Source organism: Glycine soja, chromosome 13 (assembly GCF_004193775.1).
Source record: "Glycine soja cultivar W05 chromosome 13, ASM419377v2, whole genome shotgun sequence".
Taxonomy (NCBI): Eukaryota; Viridiplantae; Streptophyta; class Magnoliopsida; order Fabales; family Fabaceae; genus Glycine; species Glycine soja.
In genome coordinates, this window is record NC_041014.1 from 12065695 (window position 1) to 12086753 (window position 21059).

A 21059-nucleotide genomic window follows, 5' to 3' on the forward strand; every position below is an offset into this window, starting at 1 on the left:
TACTTTGCCAAAAATAAGAAGGCGGAGACGAGTAACCTTTTGGCTAAACTCATCTCCATGAAGTATAAGGGCAAAAGTAATATAAGGGAGTACATAATGAAAATGTCTAACTTGGCATCTAAACTGAAAGCACTTAAGTTAGAGCTTGGTGAATAACTGCTCGTGCATCTAGTTTTGATCTAACTTCCTGCACACTTTGGGCAATTCAAAGTGAGTTATAACACTCAGAAGGACAAATGATCCTTTAATGAGCTTATATCTCACTGTGTGCAAGAGGAAGAGAGGCTACAGAGAGACAGATCTGAAAGTGCTCATTTAAGCTCCACCTATCAGAATAAGAAAAGAAAGAAAACTAAGGGTACTGCTGAAGGGTCTTCTCAACAAAAGAAACCAAAGAAGGATGAGGAATTTACCTGCTACTTATGCAAGAAGTATGGACACATGAAGAAAGAGTGTCCCAAGTACAATATAGGTGTCATTGGTCCATTGGAGTTTTGTGACGAGCTATACATATAGTTGTCTTATTTCCTATATTTTTAGACTTGAAATCTATAAATCAGAACACACTAGAAACCATTTCAAGTGATCAAGGAGGTCATTTTTCACCTAGTGTAAATAGGACGTAGCTTTAATTGAGTAGAAATAACTGTGTGTATATCTCCTAGTGTACCTTCCATTTTAACAACATTTTGAGTTCCCTTGTCAAGATCTAGCATTACCCCACTTCCATTTCCCTCTTTAAACAATTCTAATAAAAAAGGGATTACACCTGATCTTTATACTCTAAGCATCCTCATAAATTGTTTCTGCCATCTAGCTCACATCACTTTTTCTTTTTCTGTACTGACCAACATTCTCAAGAAGGGTTATCACCTAGATGCAATAACCCTCACCACACTATTTTTGTGGGAAGATTAAAAAAGCACTGCACTTTCATGATGAGGTGGTACCTCAAGGGTTCCAGTTGAACCCCATTGGGACATTGATCAATGTATGTTTTGTGTAGAGCAGGAGGGACAAAGACGACCACCTTTCCATATAGAGCATAAATAATTATTTCAAACAACATTAGTCACTCAATCTTTCTCTTCCATTTTTGTATTCAACAGTTCTTTGAAAGGACTTGACGATATTCCATAAAGTAAATCCAAGGCTGGTGCTTGGTGGATTGTTGTTGAAGTAAGTGATTTAAACAATGCTTCTACTTACATTTTAGTATTGTGTAGAATAATTTGTATTTAACATTGAATATCTAAATTTCATAATGTTTTTAGTGTAATAGACAAAAAGGAAGCACTGAGTGTGGGTATTATGTCATGCACAGGATGTCAACTATAATCTTAGGAAGTTTCAAGAATAATTGGAAAACGGTAATTGTTTAATTCAAACAAATTTCATTTTCTTATGATTGATATTATATTATTAACTTATGTTTTATTATATCATGTAATATTTCAATGATGCTAGACCATTGGAACCAAAGAGATTGAAGGCGCTTCGCATCCAGTGGCAAAGTATTATTTGAAAGCTAAAAATGAAACTTAGACTGTTTAGGATATTTTGTAATTGTAGTTTACTTAGTTTACATTTTTTTTCAATTCATGTCTCCTTAACATTAAATATTCTTTTAATTCATAGTAATTAATAAATTTGTCATCAAATTTTTGTTAAAAATTGTTTCAAAACAGAATCAAAATTATATGCTGAGTGGTTTGCTTTTAAACCTTGCAGGTTAATTTTGGGGTTATTGAAAAAACATACAGCATATAAAAAAATCCTAAAAAACAACATCGGTTTTTTAAAAAAACCGATGCTAACATACACTAACAACATCGGCTTTTAAGAAAATCGATGTTAACGTATAATAACAACATCGGTTTTTAAAAAAACCGATGTTAACTTCCGACGTTGATATGAACATATATAACTTTTTTTTATAATTCTTATTGTATAACATCGGTTATTTAGATAACCGATATTGTAATTTTACCTTAACATCGGTTTTCAAAAACCGATGTGAAAACCGATGTTAATGATAATACTTTCAACATCGATTAATAACCGATGTTGAAAGTCCTAAATAATTGATGTTAAAAGCTTATTTTCTAGTAATGTTAGTTGTCTATATTGATCTTTATCCACATAACCAGGGCATATATTAGCTGAAGTGTAACATAACATATGCCTCTGGTGTTCGTTTTTCAATTACAATTAGAATTTCACCTCAATAACACACATAATATAGGTTAGTATAAAAAGTTGAAAGTGGATTACGGATTCAAAAATCAAACTTTGGTTAGAGAATGGATAACACTAAAAGCACATATGGTTTCTCCCATGATTTTCTGCTCTATTGCCGGTTGACAACTTTGTTTATTGATAATATAAATTCTTAAAAGAAATCTATAATAAAGCTACGATATCAACATGTGTACTTCTTTCAATTCTCAATTATTTTATTTGTCACATAAATCTTGTTGTGACTCCCTTAAATATATCCTTTAAGGTTCAAAAAATTGTGAACCATACTATACCAATGAAGTTTTTTGTTTGAATTCTTTTCTCTGTAGATAAAAGGTCTATAACAATATAATGAAAAGTAGAAATGCAGACAAATTAAATAGAAATGCACTAAAAGACAACCTACATATATTTTCAATAAAAAATTAAGTATTGATAATTATTTTTCCTATGTTCTCTAAAAAAGGTATAAAATAATTTGTTTAATAAAGCAAGAAAATATATTTAAATTGGTTAAATAAAAGCACATGGAGTGCCAAAGTGTAGCCTAACAAACAATGCGATGAATTAATAAAAAATAGTTACTTGTGTTAGGAATTTTATAATTCCTAATTAATTAATTAATGTATGCAACATATTATATTATAACATTTAAATTAGTTATTTACATTTTTTAATGGTCTCAATATATGTGAACTAATCTGGTGAGCCTATTAAACTACTAACAAAAAATTATGAACTTGATGAGCGGAAATCAGTTTGGCTCATTTGGGGATAATGAGAATTTTAATAGGTTTAAAACCTGAGGCATGTTTATGGTCCCCAATACATCAAATCATAAAATCTTCGCGTAATTACCCACGGAAACGTTACGGAAGCGCCTCGGCTTGGATTTTCTTCACGGAAACAATTTTCCTTAGCAATTTCAGGTGAATACGAAGTGCCAAGAAGGCTGAACCGTTTTCTTCTCCACTCCTCCCCCTATTTATAGCAAAATAGGGGAGGAGCTTGTCACCCAGCTCGCCCAGGCGAGCCAGGTTGCTTCCTCCAAAAGCAACCGCCTTCTGGAGGAAGAATCTGGAAGGCCCAAGTGGGCCTGGTTGCTATTTGCACCCTTTTTTTACTACATACACCCCCCTTTTACTTTTTTTGGTGATTCTTTTTCCGTAACGTTATGAAACTTTACGAATTTCATAACGATACTTATTTTCTTTCCGTAAGGTTATGGAACCTTACGGATCATGTAATTACTCTTTTTTAGCTTTCGAAAAAGTTACAGAAACTCACGGATTGCGTAACAATACTTCCTTTTGATTTCCGTCACGTTACGGAATTTCACGGATTGCGTAATAATGCTTCCTTTTGATTTCCGGAACGTCTCGGGACATCACATATTGTGCAACAAAGGGTGTCAAGTATTTTGAAGCGGTCAATTAAAGGTTGCATGCCATCAAGCAATAGTCCCCGGACGAAATTAGGGTATGACACTATATAAGTGAAGGAAAGACTCACAAAACTAAGCCTTAAGGTTTTTGGGTTAAAGTGCGGTGTCAAGTTCACTTATGTGGTTGCTTATGCATTGGTATAAATCTCCCCAGTGTTTACCCCCCTCAGATTTCACAACAATTGGTATCAAAGCCAATGGCTTGACTTAGTGACCAGATCAGGCGAGTAAGATGGCGGTGGTGGATCCTAGGCCTAAGGATCCTTTGTATCGAAAGTCTTCCTAGAGGTGGGTCTAGGCGATGTGTCTCGTGGGTGGAGCGATGATGGAAGTATCTAGAGCATGCAGACTCTAATGACCACCATGGAAATACTCATGGGTGAAAATGACTTCCGCTTGAGGGGGAGGCTACCATGTGGATAAGTATCACACATGAGGGGGAGATTATTGGAGTACAAGTGTGAGGTGAAGTCCCACATCGTGTAGGAATAAGAATGTTAAGCACCATATAAGTGAAGGAAAGACATATAAACCTGAGCCTTAAGGTTTTGGGTTAAAGTGTGGTGTCAAGTTTACTTATGTGGTTGCTTATGACTCATTGGTATAATCTCCTTGGTGTTTAGCCCGCTCAGATTGCACAACAATTGGTATCAAAGTCGATGGTTCGACTTGGTGACCGACTCAGACGAGTAAGATGGTGGTGGTGGATCCTAGACTTGGGGATCCCTTGTATCGAAAGTCTTCCTAGTGGTGGGTCTAAGCGGCATGTCCCATAGGTGGAGCGGTGGAGCAAGCATCTAGAGCATGTGGGCTCTAATGACCACCATGGAAATACTCATGGATGAAAATGACTTTTTCTCAATCGTAACTCGCACTTGAAGGAAAGTTGTTGGAGTACAAGTGTGAAGCGAAGTCCCACATCGTGTAGGAATGGAAAAGCTGAATGCCATATAAGTGAAGGAAACACCCAAAAACCTAAGCCTTAAGATTTTGGGTTAAAGTGTGGTGTCAGGTTTACTTATGTGGTTGCTCAAGGTTCTTTGGTGTAAAATCTCTCCAGTGTTTAACCCCCTTGGATTGCACAACAACCTTTGTTATGAAAGTGAACTTCAAGGACTCTAAGAATCCCTACCAATTCGAAAAACCTTTATGCTTTTCTTTTGATAGTTTCAAATCAATGAAAATCTTTTTTTATGTTCAAAATTTGGATGCGAAAAAAGGAAGAATTTGAAATTTCTAGTTATATAGAGGAAAAGGCAAATGAAAGTTCGAAAAAAAAGGAGGAAAAAAAAAGGAAAATGAGGAAAGAAAACGTATAGAAATAGCAGAAGCCTAAGATAGCATTATATTTGCTCAAGTAATAAGAGGTATTTTATTAATAACCCAATCAATTCTTAGAAAATATATTCTATTACCTTCGTTGATAATAACTAAAAATATTGCTCGTATACTATTTTTTCAATTTCCTGAATGGTCGGAAGATTATAGGGATTGGAAGAGAGAAATGTATATTAAATGCACATATAATGGTGTTCAATTATCCGAAAGAGAATTTCCAAAAAAAATGGCTAACAAATGGTATTTGGATAAAGATATTATTTCCTTTTCGTCTCAAACCTTGGCACAAATCTAAGCTACGATCCAATGAAAATAAAAAGGATCTAAGGAAAAAAAAAAAGAACTTTTGTTTTCTAACAATTTGGGGGATGGAAGTCGACTTGCCCATTTCTAGTTCTCCCCCAAAAAATAGATTTTCATCATTTTTTAACCCCATTTTTAAAGAACTAACAAAAAATGAAATAATTTCAATTTTTCACTTTTCGAGTTCTAAAAGTTTTAAGTGAAAAATTGAAATTGTTTCTAACTATCTTAATAGAAAAAGCAAAAAGAATTAGCAAAAGTATTATCGAAAGTATTCTTAAAAGTATTCTCAAAAGTATTCTAAGCCTAACGAAAATAAAATAATTTTTCAAATTGTTACTTATTAAATTTAAATTCAAAAAGATAGATGAATTGAGCAAAAGAAAAAAAGATTCAACAATTTATAAGAATAATCCAATGATTTCTAAAACAACCATTTCAATTCAATCGATAAATTCAGTAAATTGTTCATTGAAAAAAATAAATAAAGGATCTTAATGCTAAAAGAAAAACAGCTATAAAAAAATTGAAAAAATTAAAAAGGGCTTGTAATTTCAAAAACAAATATTCATTCAAACAAAACAACTTATGATAGTAAAAGGGTAGAATTCAAAAAAAAATTTGCAAACTTGCAATCTCCCAATCAAGTCATCCAAAGATTCTCCTTCCTTCATGGTGAAGCTCTCGTAGTGTTTGGTTAGAGTTGTGACTTTTCTAAGTCTGACATCTTATGTGCCTTTAAAGTTTATGCTTAATGAGTTCCTAATCTCTTTGGATTTTTTTAGCCTATAGATCTTATTGTACTCATTTTTGGATAGAGCACATGTCAGAGTGTATCTAGCTTTTGCATTTAGCTCCATAACGACAGATCAACATCTGTTCATTTTGCTTCTGGTATGCAAATAAGTATATCTCCATTAGTGATGATCACCTTTTTTGTTATAGAATATAATTTTATGTCTTATTCTATTACAATTTTTTTTTTTTGCAATATGAAAAAGATTTATTTGCGTTTATGCAGAAACTAGAAACAATTTTTAAATTTTTTCTAAGCATTATCTAACAATTTAATAAAGTCTAGCAAGTGCTGGATTGTAATAAAAAATGAGTTTTTCTTTTTCGGAAAAAATGAGTTCTTATAAAAAAAATAAATGAGTTTAATTTTTATGTAGGCATGGTTTTAAAAAAGTATAATAATTATAAAAATTAATACATTTGCCGTAGATTATGATATGGAATTAATTCAGAAAAAATTATAATATGGAATTAGATGATAGGATAAAATATTTAAACAATAAAGATGATAGCATAAGAAAATCTTTTACAGTGTTAGTGTATTTTAATTAATTTAAAAAATATTATTTTTGACATATTATTATTTATATGTTGTTTACTTTCCTTATACGAATTAGACTACACTTGGTGCGTGTTGAGTAGGCAGCCTCCAAGCCTATTGGTGCGTTGCTGAAGCATTTTGGTGTTGGAAAAATATGATATTAACTTAGTTTAATTCTAAAATTTATTTTCCTATTTCATCACTTTATTTTTTAATGAATCATGATCTTTGAGATAAGAAATATATTCTTTTATCACTATATCAAAGTGTTCATTTAAATATATGTTACAAAATATAGTATTAATGTAAGTTTTAAGAAAAATAATTCAAAATTTAATTTTTTTAATTTATTATATTTTTATAATATAATATATTATCTCTTAAAATGTAATATATAAGATTTAATTTTATGATAAAAGAGTATACCTTTTACTCCAAAAGACAATTCTAGTCTTCCCTTAAAGGATCCATTTAGTGAAATAAGAAAATAAGGGGACAAATTTTATAATTAACCCTATTAACTTATACTTGGGTTTAGGGGAGGTGGTTCCATTTCAAATAGCTTTGTTTGCAGGGTATAATTCCTTGTTACCAAGTATTTATTGGCGTGTATGTTGTGATTAATGCTATGTAAGTATGTAACCAGGACATAAGCTTGTATAACTTTCTTAAGGTACTTCTGGTACCAGTTTATAAAATTTGTTTGCTTATCAAGAAAAAGAATTAGAGTACACAAGCTATGATTATTTTAGCTTAATTAGATTAATTTTCGTGAATGATACACGTGATTCAAACAAAAAAAGTATACAATTTGAAAAGGTGAGTTTCTTTTTTTTTTTTTTTTCATTCTCTCAATTACTTAATTAGTTATATTTTTTTCTCTTTTTTATTTTTTTATCGGTAAAAATTAAACACAATATCAAAAATATACGTTTACAAATTCTCTTCAACTAAATTAGATCTCCTTAATCTTTCTTCTTTCTTATCACTTTTGAGTGTCGATTACGCTCACTATCACCGAAACTATGAAATTTTTATTTCACTTTCATTAACTCAATTTTTATCTTAATTTGATTATAAATTATAAAACAAATTATCAATAAAATTAATTTTTTTATCAACACAACGTGTTAAATTTATTATAATTTAATATTATCTATATCTTTTTATTTATTTAAAATGTATTAAAATAATAATAAAATCTTTAAAATTACAAAATTAAAATTTCTTCTAATTCAATACAATTCACACAATTTATTTTCTTTTATTTTAAATTATAATAAACAAAGAATTAAAAAATTAGAAATATTCTTATCTTTTGAATGGTTTTTTAATTTAAATATATGGTCTCTTATTCTTTTTAATTTTTAAAAATATTAATAAAACATAAAAGTTACCCATATAAGTTAAAGTTCTAATCATTTAAAGAGATTAATAGATATATATTATTGCCAATTTTTTTTATCCAGTCAATCAACTATAAATTATATTTGATTTTATTTTTGATATAATAATATTAATTATTGTTATAAAAATTAACAAATTTATCATGGATTATGTGCTCCAAAAAAATAATAAAAAAAATATCTATAACCTTTTGTGATGGGGTAATCTTTTGTGTAGCCACATGTATTTTCTCCTAGAACAAATAATATAGTTGCATTTAGGACTCAGTTTTAAGACATCATGCGGTTAAGTTAGAATAATTTTTCTTTTAATAAAAGTTAAAATAATTTTACGTTAATTTATCTATTCTGTCGGCTCATTTCTATAAGAAAAAAAATTAAATTTTTTGTTTTTAGATATAAATAAAATTTAACTATTTTGTCTCATTAAGATTATGTCCAAAATATCATTTATTTTTACTTAATATCAAATTACAAACAAATGATTGTTTAGAAAAAATGATTTTTTAATTAGAAATAATATAATTTAATGAAGTAAATTAATTTTTTGATAAATGTAAATAAGTGTGAAGTAAGTTGTTTTTTAAGGGACGTACTTAATGGTTGTGAATAGATAATAATGGATATGCTTATTATTGTTTTTAAAATTTAAAGGACCGGAAACTTCCTAGTTTTAATCAATTTAATCCATAAAATATTTTATCGAGATTTCGTACCTTAGCCCAAGTTCCATCCAAATAATTATTTTTTATTTTATTTTCTTGAGTTCAGCGATTTTCGTTTTTCCAAATTCCAACAGCGAAGGCAAACTCCGTTCTGTTCTGGTAAAAACTAAAAAACACCCATCACCATTTTCCCCGTACACTCTTCTCAATTTTCTTTCGATGGTTTCTGCGTGGCGTCGTTGTCTTTCTTTTGTTTCCAAATCAGTGAGTACTTTGTTTCCTCACCCTAGGGTTTTCGCCTTTCGCTTTTTCTCTTTTTGTTATTATTAAATAATTAATATCATTATTTAATATACCTTATCGGTGATAAGTGTGTATTTTTTAAACTAAAAGTCGTAAAATTGAAGGTTTTATGTTTCTGATAGTTTAGTTTACCTCTGTTAAAGATTATAATTGTGTACACTTAGTAATTGAGCTGCTAGTAGTTGGCTTGAAGCACATGGTAGAGATTTTTGTTTTTTGTTTTAATTTTTGTTAATCATTAATTTAATATGACTGCCAATGCAGGATTCTTGTGCTATCTTGTTCTGGATTTTCCATTTGAGTAAAAAGCAAGAACTGTTTTCAATTGTTGGTGCAGTGTGTTGTTAGTTCTGCATTTGCCTGTTAAATTTGAGGAATCGGTGTTATACCAAGACAGAAAGAGGGAAACTTAGATAAAAATAAGAGCTTTCTGGGGAGCATAGACACTTCACATACATGTTTCCATAAGAGAAATCTCATCAATTCTATGTAAAAACGTCAGAGTTTAAGTTATTTGCTTCCAACACGACGTTTAAAAATCACGTCTCTACCACTATATCAACACACTAGTAGTAGTAGTAGCGTATCATAGATGTGATGAATGGGGGCACACCATTTGTGACAACCAATTATTGAATGGGTTTGGTGGGAATTCTGTGTTCTTCCATATTTCTTTTTATTCCAGTTGAGTCTACTAGCAGAGCAGAGAATATGTGGCACCAAAACTTAGGTGTGGATTCCACGGGAACTGTGAGTTTGACTGTCTTCAGTGCAAGTATATTTGTGCTTGTTGCTCTAGTTCTCTCCATGTATTTGGTATTCGAGCATTTAGCTGCCTATAATCAACCTGAGGTGCATCCTTTTTTCCCTTTTAACTGACTTGTTATTTCACCTCGGTGTTTCATTGCCCTTTCCTTAAATAATATTGATTATAGCTAAATCTTTTTTTTTTTTTTTGTTTCAATTATACTCTTACAGGAACAGAAGTTTTTGATTGGTCTCATTTTAATGGTTCCTGTGTATGCATTGGAATCGGTAAGAGACACCAAGTAAATATCTAATACTATCAGTTCTCTTTATATTACTTTTTTTTACTTGGATTTATGACATTTATGCTAATAAATGAACATTCATGTTTTTGTTTTTTGTTTTATTTGTGCGATCTAAATATTTTTATTGCCATTATTTCCAATTTTCCGTTATTTGATATACATAGTTGCTAGCTCATGGGAGTAGGTTGGAAAATACCTTGTAGCACATGTTGCTTAGGTTGTTTACTTTTTCAGCTTCACCTTCAATTTGTCTTTGCTTTTTACATAAAGAACTATTTAGTAGTGGAAAGTGTAAGATTTTATGCATCAGTTTATTTGACCATTAAACTAAAATGCTGTACTTTTAATTTGATCACTTGGATCTTTTGGGTGGCCATGGACTCATGCCATGGATGAGCACAGCCTACTCCAACATCCCAACTCCCTTCAGGCTGGGAGCAAGATAGTATGGCCTTTCACCATAGCGTTTATTCAAGAATTGAAAAATGACCTGTCCCAGAGAGATGCAACTCACTTCCACTCTTCCACCCCTTGTGGATGTTGGGGGACTTGGTTATTTTTAGGAAGTTTTATCATCAAAGAATGATCTTGGTATCTAATAATTGATTGGTAGATACTTAAATGAACAGCTGCTTTCTTTTTATTCATAATATACTCCCAAATCCCTTTCTCGTACCTGTAATACAAATTTCAGAAAATATTGGCTTATTTTCACACAAGGACCGTCAGCAGTGAGTTACAACAAGCATTAATACTAGCATTTTCAGCTATCTGTACATAATTGATAATCTAGTTCTTAGTCTTTTTATTTTTTGTTTCTTTTTTTAAATAGAATGTAATAATGCATTTGTAGGTTCTGATGTTTGTATGGTGCAGTTTTTGTCAGTATTGAATTCTGATGCAGCATTTAACAGCGAAATTATCCGGGAATGCTATGAAGCTTTTGCATTATACTGCTTTGAGAGATATTTGATAGCTTGCTTAGGTATGTCAAATGGATTGTATGCCCATATGATTTTCATTAACTGTACTGATTGTTTGTGTGTATGTGTGTGTGCATTCCAAAACTGACAAAAGGTGAGATCTTTTAATAGAGTTTCCTGTTTTCCTCCCTCCCTCGAGTTTCAAGCTTCATAAAAAAAATTTGAAATCTGTGTGACAGACCTGAATGTTATAACTCATGACTACAAGAACAAAATGTGATACATCACTAATTTATTTGTAGGTTTAATTTTGTGATGTTGTAATGCTCTTTATTACAACATTTTATTTTTTTTCATATAGGTGGTGAGGAGAAAACAATTCAATTTATGGAGAACATGAGCCTAACAGAATCCAGCATTCCTCTTCTGAAAGAAGCCTATGCATATGGAGTTGTAGAGCACCCATTTCCCTTAAATATCTTCTTGGAGGATTGGAATCTAGGCCCTGAGTTCTATCAATCTGTGAAAATTGGCATTGTACAATATGTATGTATGATTTAAATTGAGTAATTATACATGTCTCCTCCATCCTCCTACTAGTGGTTTCTATGTGAAGTAAATGTCTCTCTTGTTCACTGAAATCTTCATTCCAGATGATACTGAAGATGATCTGTGCATTACTGGCAATAATTCTTGAATCTTTTGGGGTTTATGGAGAGGGGAAGTTTGAATGGAAATATGGGTAAGATTATGTTGTCATGTGTATTGATCTTGTTTACATGTGTACTATTAGAGATATGAAAATCATTCTTGCATCTCCTCCTATCTGTTTAAGATTTATGGAGAATTGGTTATTGACATGGTATAAAAAAAGTCTCTATGACCAAGTGGTTAGGAGTTGATGCTACCATTGTTATGTCTTCAAAACCAAGGAAAAGATGAGTATTGATAATTATACCTTTTACCCATTTGTGGGGAGGGGGTGCAGGGTTGGGTAGCAGTAAGTTTTTATCCCTTTGTAATCTGATTCACTGTTGTGCTTGCAGGTATCCATACTTGGCACTAGTTCTTAACTTTAGTCAGACATGGGCCCTATATTGCCTTGTACAGTTCTATGCTGTTATTAAAGATAAGTTGAAACCCATCAAACCATTGGCAAAGTTTCTAACTTTTAAGTCAATTGTCTTCCTGACATGGTGGCAAAGTGTGGCTGTTGCATTTCTTTTTTATATGGGAGCTTTTAGGGGGTCATTGGCTCAGGAGTTGAAAACACGTATACAAGACTACATCATCTGTATAGAAGTAAGCTACTTGTGCTGCTTATAATTTATATTATCTTGTCTGACAGCATTCTTAAATTAGTAAATATTTAGAAATTTAGATTTTAAGGTGTACCGACATATTCTATCATTTTTTTTTTAGTCTAACCTTTATTCATCATCTTTTCATTCATTTGTAATGTATGAAAACCATAGGCCTGGCTTACAAGAATGGATATTTGTTTTTCATTGTTTGTAGACATGTCAAGCAGATTGTTGTATATCTGTATTGTATATGGATGCACAAAAACACATTATTATTATTATTATTATTATTATTATTATTATTTTTGTTGTTGTTGTTTCTTCTGCTTAAAGTGTGATATAAGGTGGCTACATGGTCCTGTGCATTGCACCTGTCACACGGGCAACCCTGATATTGGGACACTATACTAAAGCAGGGATTAAAATCCATCTTTCTCTCCAGTTTTTGAGTTTTTCAACCCTTTCATTTACATTTTTGTGCTTTCACCTCCATTTTGGGCATTAGAAGCATTTTAGATTAGAAACATCATCCGTGCAACGCACACTTGATAGCTTACCTCTGTTTCAATCCAAGTCAACCTACCCATGACCCACTGCTCAGAGATGTCATTTCTGGCCAAGCATGGTATTTTCCAGCTCTTGCACTGCTTTCCAGCTTCTTTTCACCACGGATCTCTGTTCTTGTCCTCTCTTTAATCATACCCAGTCTCTGTTCATGCAGGTCTCTGTTAATTTTGTGTTGTGCTGTGTTGCACACACTCGCAGGCCATCTCTGCTCATTTTTCATTTGTGTTATTCACATACCCTCTCTGTTGAGTATAAATATATATGTGTGTGTATAATTAATGCTATCTTCTTCCGTTTTTATTGTGATTTTGTTTTAAATTATGACTTTTGATTAATAATTATGAATGTCTTTGGTTTTAGATAATTCTTTATCTTTGAGCATTCCTGTATAGCAGCCATCCTGATATCCCACTAGAAACAGTTATCCGGAATTGATACAAATGGTAATAATTGAAATAAATGAATGAACTATAAACTGTTAGCATCAATAGTGGATGGCGGCTTATGGCGCTAAGCCAAAAATATATATATGGTGGATGGTGTGGCAGCCTATGGAAGTCATGGCGAACATATATATATATATATATATATATATATATGAGGAGGGATCAACTTTCTCCAAGAGTTACTCCTTATTCTCACCATTTATCTTCTTGAAATCTAATGGTTGTAATAACTAGCTAATCTTAACCATTAGATTTCAAGAAAATCAATGGTTAGGATGAAGAGTAACTCTTTTAAAGTTACCCTTGGAGTAAGTTGATGCCTCCTCTCTCTATATATATACACTAAAAAACAGCATAAGTAACAGGATAAAAATAATAATATTTTTTAAACAAAATTAAAAAGGGAATTAAAAATGTATAAGAAAAATAATATTTTAAAAAACAAAATAATAGATCGAGAGAAGCAAAGAAAAAACATATGATCAAAAAAGGAATTTAAAAAAGAATTAAATAAAGGAGGAAAAGAAATGAGTAGAAGCAGAGAAGAATGGGAAGAAAACAAGCAAGAGAAAATAGAATTTTAAAAAGGAACAGCTAAAGGAAAAAACAGAAAACAGAATTTAACAAACCTTCTGACACAGCCGCCACACACACTCTGAATGTAACATCATATCTGACAGCGCCATAAACACGGTATGGCAAATGGCAAAGAGGTTCCAAAATGCCACACCATGGCAGTGTCATTACCATTTTTTAACAATACTGTTCTGAATAATGAACATATATATATATATATATATATATATATATCATCTGTAATGCGAAATACTAGGAACACGCTCTCTAACACACTTCTCCAAACACACCTTCTCTTATTACTTAAAATTTAGGGGAAATGGCAATTTCGTGGGTCCTAGCACTCCTAATTTTGTAGTTTCAACAAAGTTTTAACCAATAAGAGAGGCTGTGTTTGAAGGAGTGTATTCTTAGGACTCCTCCATCTGTAATTTTATTTGCAAGTGATCACTATAACCAGCTTTTTGTTTTCAATCAATTTTGCATTACTTCTTCAGCAAGCTGTCTTTTCTGGAAGCTGGGAAAACACGTGTGTGAGCATTGATTCATGGTAGGGTAATTAAGCTTTAAAGAATGCGCTGGTTTAGATGTTTTATAGATTTATATCCCAGCCTCCCTGGTCCTGAATGTCTTGGGGATGAGGCGCGTGCATAGATGGAAAACTATTTTCTAGAAGGACTCCAGTAGTACATGAAATGATCATTCATGAACCTCAAATATTAGTTGATTTCTATTTTCTGGAGCTTCTTTTGCGACCAGTAACTGCTTTGCTTTACAACTGAGACAGGCTCATTCTGGTTACTTACTCAAGGCTAGACTAGGCAGTTGTATGTAAAGTAGTATTTTAAGTCAGGTTTCTTCCTTTTAATATGTTAGCTTATATGTTTAAACCATAAATTCTTAGGTTTGTTGTACATGAAACAAGTCTTCAATCATATTGAAGTTCTTGGAAGACTGAGTTTTTTCATTGGTTTCTCTCATCTTAAAATTTGTGAACAGATGGGCGTGGCTGCTGTTGTGCACCTTTACGTCTTCCCGGCAGAACCTTACAAAAAGGGAGAGAGATGTGTCCGTAACGTAGCAGTGATGGACGACTATGCATCACTAGGATCGCCTCTGGACCCTGAGGAGGTTCAAGATAGTCAGCGCTCAACAAGAACGTGGCTGGGAGCACATAATAACGAGAGAGAGAAAAGGCCTATGAAATTTACCCAGAGTGTTTGTGACGTGGTTGTTGGAAGCGGTGAAATTGTGAGATATGAACACTTATCCAGTTCAACCTTTAAATCTTCTCATATCTCTGTCTTACTCACTGGCAGTTATCCGCCTCTTTTATGTTTCAGATTGTTGATGACATGAAGTTTACAGTTTCACATGTGGTAGAACCTGTTGAAAGGGGCATTGCAAAGATAAACAAAACCTTCCATCAGATATCAGAAAATGTGAAACGCCATGAGGAGCAGCGGACACGAAACACCAAGGATGATTGTGATCTTGTTCCCTTGAGATCACGAATGTCAGAATTTTCTGATGTTCATGATATTATGGGTGAAGGAAGTGTCAGTGATAGTGGCATGTCCAGTGGAAAGCGACACCATTTCCAATCCAAAGAAGCAAGCAACCACCAGAAGTAGAAGATAGTGTTTTCCTTAACATTTCAATGTATATAGTCACACATGAATCGATGTGGGTTTTTAAAATACATCGTTATATTTTAGTGAATTTGCTGAAATATAAGTGTATATATAACGTGAGGTAAGGAAAGTATATTGAGACACACATAGAATAATACCCGCATAGGTATATCGAGGAGTATGCATCATGCGTAGTGCTTCTGGAAGTAGATGTTGAAGGATGATTATAGGTTGGGCACTTGTGTTTTGGACAATTCGTGATCTATTTGTTTTAATTGGCCTGATTTTTTTTTCTTAAAATCCATATCTGAATTATCAATGTTGGGACATTCGTTGGTCATCTTAAGCATTTTTGTTTAGGATTTGAAAAAGAGAGAGAGAGAATAGGCTCTAAGAAAGGGGGTATTAAATTTATAAGATATGTGTCAGGCTTAAATAACCTATTATGCCCTGTAAATAGGATGGGTTTTCTTTTTTTGGTTATTTTTGTTTTAGTCCGTATTGTAAAATGTTAAGTAATAATTTTAGTTGATGATGTAATAAAAATGGATACTATATTGACTTGTTACATGGAGTGGAGTGGAGTTTGACAGGTCATTCAAGTGTAAACATTTTGGTAAATTGTGTTTAAATCCTTCATTAACAAGTAATTATTTTTCCAACAATCGTTTGACCATTACCTTGCAGTTCATACTTGGAATCCTGGAAGTGTCACTAGCAACCCACATGTATAAAATACTTGTGTGGATTCATTTTCCTAGAATTAGCCTTTTATAACCATGTTACCTTTAAAGTCTTACACAGTTTAAGAGCTTATGCAACATCACTATCACACCAGGTAAGATAAGTTCACATTCAAAAACATCATACGTATTGATAGTTCACATCAGATGAGATCTTATTCTCCAAAAACTTATCCTCCCTTTATATGTATTGATAGTTCACATTGGAGGAGATCAAATTGTTCAAAAACTTGGGTATCAAAGACCAACGGACATGGGAAAATATTTGGGTGTTCCTTTCCATCACGTAGAGTTTCAAAGCAAAATCACAGGTCCTACTCTATAAGGCGTCTCAACAGTTGAGTAATTGTAAGGTTTTCCAATTGTACATAGCAGGTAGAGTGAGCTTAACTAAATCAGTTATTCAAGCTTTACCGACATATGTGATGCAAGCTACCTCGCTCCCTACTTCGGTTTGTGACAAAATTGATCAACAATGTCGTAATGTTGTTTGTTTGGGATGATATGTCTCAATCTAAGAAGGTCCACTGGAAAAAATGGGAGTCGCTTTGCACCTCAATAAAATCAAGAGGTTTTGGTTTGCAAAAAACAAGTGCCTTGACTTAGGCTCTGTTAATGAAGGTGGGCTGAAATTTGTGTATGAACCGTGACAAATTGTGAGTAAAAGTCATTCAAGCAAAGTACAAATGTGGTGTTGATATTCTTCCCACTATTGAGGATAGAAGGCCCAGAACCAATCTTTGGTGTGGAATTGTTAAAAATTGGGAGAATCTAATGCCAAATTTAATTTGGAGAGTTGGCAATGGAAGGAAAATTTGCTTTTGGGAAGACATTTGGGTTCCTAGGTGTGGCAAACATAACAATATCGGAAAAGTCAAACCAATTTTGGGGAGAATATTCCAATATGTTTTTTCATTAATGCAACACGTGCTTGGGATGTGGAAAGATTTTTTAAAATTTTTCCCGCAAACATTGTTCATAAAATCGAGGTTTTGAAGCCTTCTTGCAGCTCCAATGCAGATGATTACTTGGAGTGGTCATTCTAATGATGGCCAATTCTCCAGTCGAGAGGCCTTGACTTATCTAATGGTCGTAACATGACAAATAACCAAGTTTTTAAACAAATTTAGAACTGGAGTGGTCCAGAGCGCATAAAATATCACTCATGAAAAATGGCCCAAGGTATTTTGTCAAGAAATGAGCCGAGAGTTGACCGACATACGGATACTAATGATAGATGATGTTATGCAATAATCATTTTGAGACCTTGTTACATGCCCTGCATGATTGCAAGTGGACAAAACAGGTTTGGTGTAATTTTAATATGCTTAAAAATTCATATTTTTTCCAAAATTCAGGTTTGGCTAAGTAGAAACTTGTGAAACACCATATGCATTGATAGTTCACATTGGAATGTTGTTTTCGGGGCTGTTTTAGACAAAATTTGGTGGAGGAGGAATGAGATGGTTATTTGTTTAAACCATTGACTGCTCATGATTCCTTTTCAAAGCATGGTTATAATAAATGAAATTCCAATGTATAATAACACATGATTCCTTTTCAAAGCATGGTTTATCTTTAACTTATGATTCTTGCTTTTTCAGTGTTATTATACTTTCTTTTGGAAGATGTAAATTCCATTCATGATTATTGATCCATTAATATTGATCCATTGGTGTCTTAGGCTCTTTCCCAAGACAATTCAGCAAAAAAAAATAAAAATGGATGAGACCTAGTATTGCCATCAAAGTATCAAACAATTGCCTTAATAAAATCTAGTTTTTACTTACTATGCTCCTGACTAAATAAAAAAAAAGCTATTTCTTTTATTATTGAAAATAAAGAATAAAAATTAAACTTAATTATATAATTGGTCTCTTAATTATAATTCAAAGTTTAATTTGATCCCTCAATTATTAAAAAAGTTTAATTAGGTTTTCTAATTGTTTAAAAATACTATAATTGTACCCTTTTCGTTAATTATGTTAGTTTGATGGATAAAAGTTATGACATGGGTGTAAAATGTCTATTTACATCCATTACATCTATAAATCATTTTTATATCGGTTGCATTCACAATTGATTTAAGAATTTTTATTTTTCTAAATCTAACTAACATAGTAGATGAAAAAGAATTATAATATTTTTAAATAATTAAAAACCTAATTGAACTTTTTAATAATTAAAATATTATTTTTAATTATAATTAAGAGATTTGGGCCCGTGTAGTTATTTAGATGGACTCACGAGGTTTGGGCCCGTGTAGTTGACGATTATGGATGGACATGGCCATTTCGGATAGGTACTATTGTTAATAAGAAAACCTAACAGGGGTAAATCTGTCAAACAGCAAATGGGCTTTCAAATAGCGAATTAGGGTTTCTCCGTTTCCTATTATATAAGCGACCCTGTAACTCTGCCTCTTCCATCGTCTTTCACACAGACTTATCGATTTCTCAATCTCTCGTTTTAATTCCATTTGTGTTTTTGCTTTTGTGATATTTTGGTGTCTTTGAATGAATCTTTGAATTTCATGGGCTATGATGAGATCTAGAGAATGTCATGCACCACTCTGATAATTTAGTGCTGATAATTTTCTCATACCCATATTCAATCTGAGCTCTTTTCCTTTAATCACAAACATGTATTCTTATACTTGATTTTTAATTGGATGCCTTAATTTTTTGTATTTCATTTTGATAATTAATTTGACTGCAAGTGCTATGTGATTGGAAACCAAATTGGATTAGGGAACCATATGATGGGGGTTTCTTAACCCTAACCATGATGCGGACCGTACAGCTTTTATAGCATTTGGGGATAAAATTCTGGTTTCTGATGGTTCCCTGTTCTTTCTTAATGCAATTTTTTCTCTTTTTTCCCCAGATATGGTTTTTTTATAATATAATGTTGCATCACTTTTGTCTACTCTGTTTTTTAATATGTTGGAAAACAAACTTTATGTTTTATATCAAAATCTGGAGTTTATCCGTTAGTTTTTTTAAAAAAAATCGGTAGAAGGATATGTTCTTGTAATTTTAAATCTGTCGATTTTGTTACCGAAATTGCAATTGTTTTTTAAAACTTTGATTTGGATCTCGTTGGGAAATAGGGATTTTTGTTTATATTGACTGTGTTGATGTGACTTGTTGTTTGTGATAGAATTGGTCATATGCTCAAAATTAGGTGGGCTAAAGATTACATTGAATTGGAAGATCTTAATATAATAAAAGATATAATGACTTTTAATGTTGTTAATTTTAATCTTTTTAAGTTCGGATGATGACACTTGTATGGTTGTTGGTGACAATTAAGTTGTAAATCTGTATTCTCTTGATAGGTTGTGTGAATACAATTTTATAACCTAATTGTTATTAATGATGACTCTATAGGTGCTGTTATCTTAGTTTAAGCCAATTAAAATAGATTACATTAGAAGATAAATGTGATTATATTCTAATATTTTCATTCTATGTAATATAATCGTTGAATTTGACCAGATTGTCACAAATTTTGTTAGCCATTTGTGTCAAATTGTGATTGCTGGTTATAGTGTAACTATAAGGTATGGTTTTATGTTCATTAATATGCCACTTTGATGTTGAAATGTATTAATGCCATTGCGTGCATGGTGTACTGAATTGAAATCCCAAGATTCGGGACCAAAATTTTATAGCCAAGATTCTGAATATGTAATTCTTGACAGTAGAGTTATTGGTGTATATTGGACTTGCTTTTTTAAAGGTTTGTTTTGATATTTATTAAATAAGAGTAAATTTTGAATTAATTATTAAATAGGGATAAGTGGTAGGATTCTGTGCTTTTTTTTTTACGACTTTGTTTTTTTAAAATTTTATATGAAGTTGTAAAATTTGTAAAATCTTTTTAAAAAGATTAATTAATTTTACCAAGATATAGTGACATATATTTGGAAATCAAGTACATATGTCTGGAAATTACTTTTGGAAATTACCTTTAGTCAATTTTTTTTGCAATATCTCAAATATTATTCTTTTATTTTATATTTAATCTTGAAATAATTTATCATTTTGAAATTATCCTCTTATTTTTATCCTATTAATAATGATTTTAAACGAATAACTTTAAATTATTTATTATAAATCTAAAATATTTTTTTATTTAAAAATATTTGTTCATTATTAATTTTAATTATAATATTATTATCTACAAAGTCATCATTTCATAAATTATTTTTTATTTTTACATTTATTTTTTACCAGCATATTTCTAAAATTACGAGATATTAATTATCTCATTAAACATTGGTAAAATTTAATTTGTTTATGCATGATAAAAAATCCTGAAACGTAGTAAGCTGTAACAAGTTAATTGAATATTAATAAAACGTTACATTAATTATAAATTTTAATGACAGCTTTTGAGGGGTAACAAATTTAGTAGATAATTTAAGATAATGACAAATAGGTAGTTGAATGTTAATGAAATGTTACATTAATTACAATGGCTTAATAAATAAGAGATATATTTGTTGTATAATATTTGTTGATTTTTAGTCTTTTCATTCTTACAAATACAAAATTGACAAATAGTAATTATTATAATTTGAAAAATTTTATAATGATTGCAATAATTTTTTTTTTTAAACTTAGTAAATTAAATTGAGTTTAAAAGAAAAAATAATACTTATTTTATGTAATTGGACTGACTCTTTTAATGTGTAAAAAATACTTATCATGAGGCAATAATTGATTATCTGTAGCTTTTCAAACTGATTTACAAAGTTGGAATCGATTATC

At 31.5% G+C, this 21059-nt stretch overlaps 1 protein-coding gene and 1 non-coding gene across 3 annotated transcripts; both read left to right on the plus strand.

Annotated features, from left to right (window-relative positions):
* The first annotated feature begins 8815 nt into the window (after window positions 1-8815).
* Window positions 8816-15878, plus strand: LOC114382425 (protein LAZ1 homolog 1-like). 2 transcript variants are annotated; one of them, XM_028341830.1, is made up of 9 exons: window positions 8816-8997; window positions 9301-9888; window positions 10015-10071; window positions 10965-11073; window positions 11373-11557; window positions 11665-11753; window positions 12058-12313; window positions 14904-15155; window positions 15248-15878. In XM_028341830.1, exons 2-9 carry the CDS (start codon window positions 9673-9675, stop codon window positions 15536-15538), a joined length of 1455 nt encoding a protein of 484 aa, XP_028197631.1. In that variant the 5' UTR covers window positions 8816-8997; window positions 9301-9672; the 3' UTR covers window positions 15539-15878. The 2 variants fall into 2 exon arrangements, with proteins under 2 accessions (XP_028197631.1, XP_028197632.1); XM_028341831.1 differs by having other exon boundaries at window positions 9722-9888.
* A 2938-nt stretch (window positions 15879-18816) lies between these two features.
* Window positions 18817-18904, plus strand: LOC114382842. The gene has a single exon (XR_003660304.1). It is a non-coding gene; the product is annotated as a small nucleolar RNA Z221/R21b (small nucleolar RNA).
* The last annotated feature ends 2155 nt before the right edge of the window (window positions 18905-21059 follow it).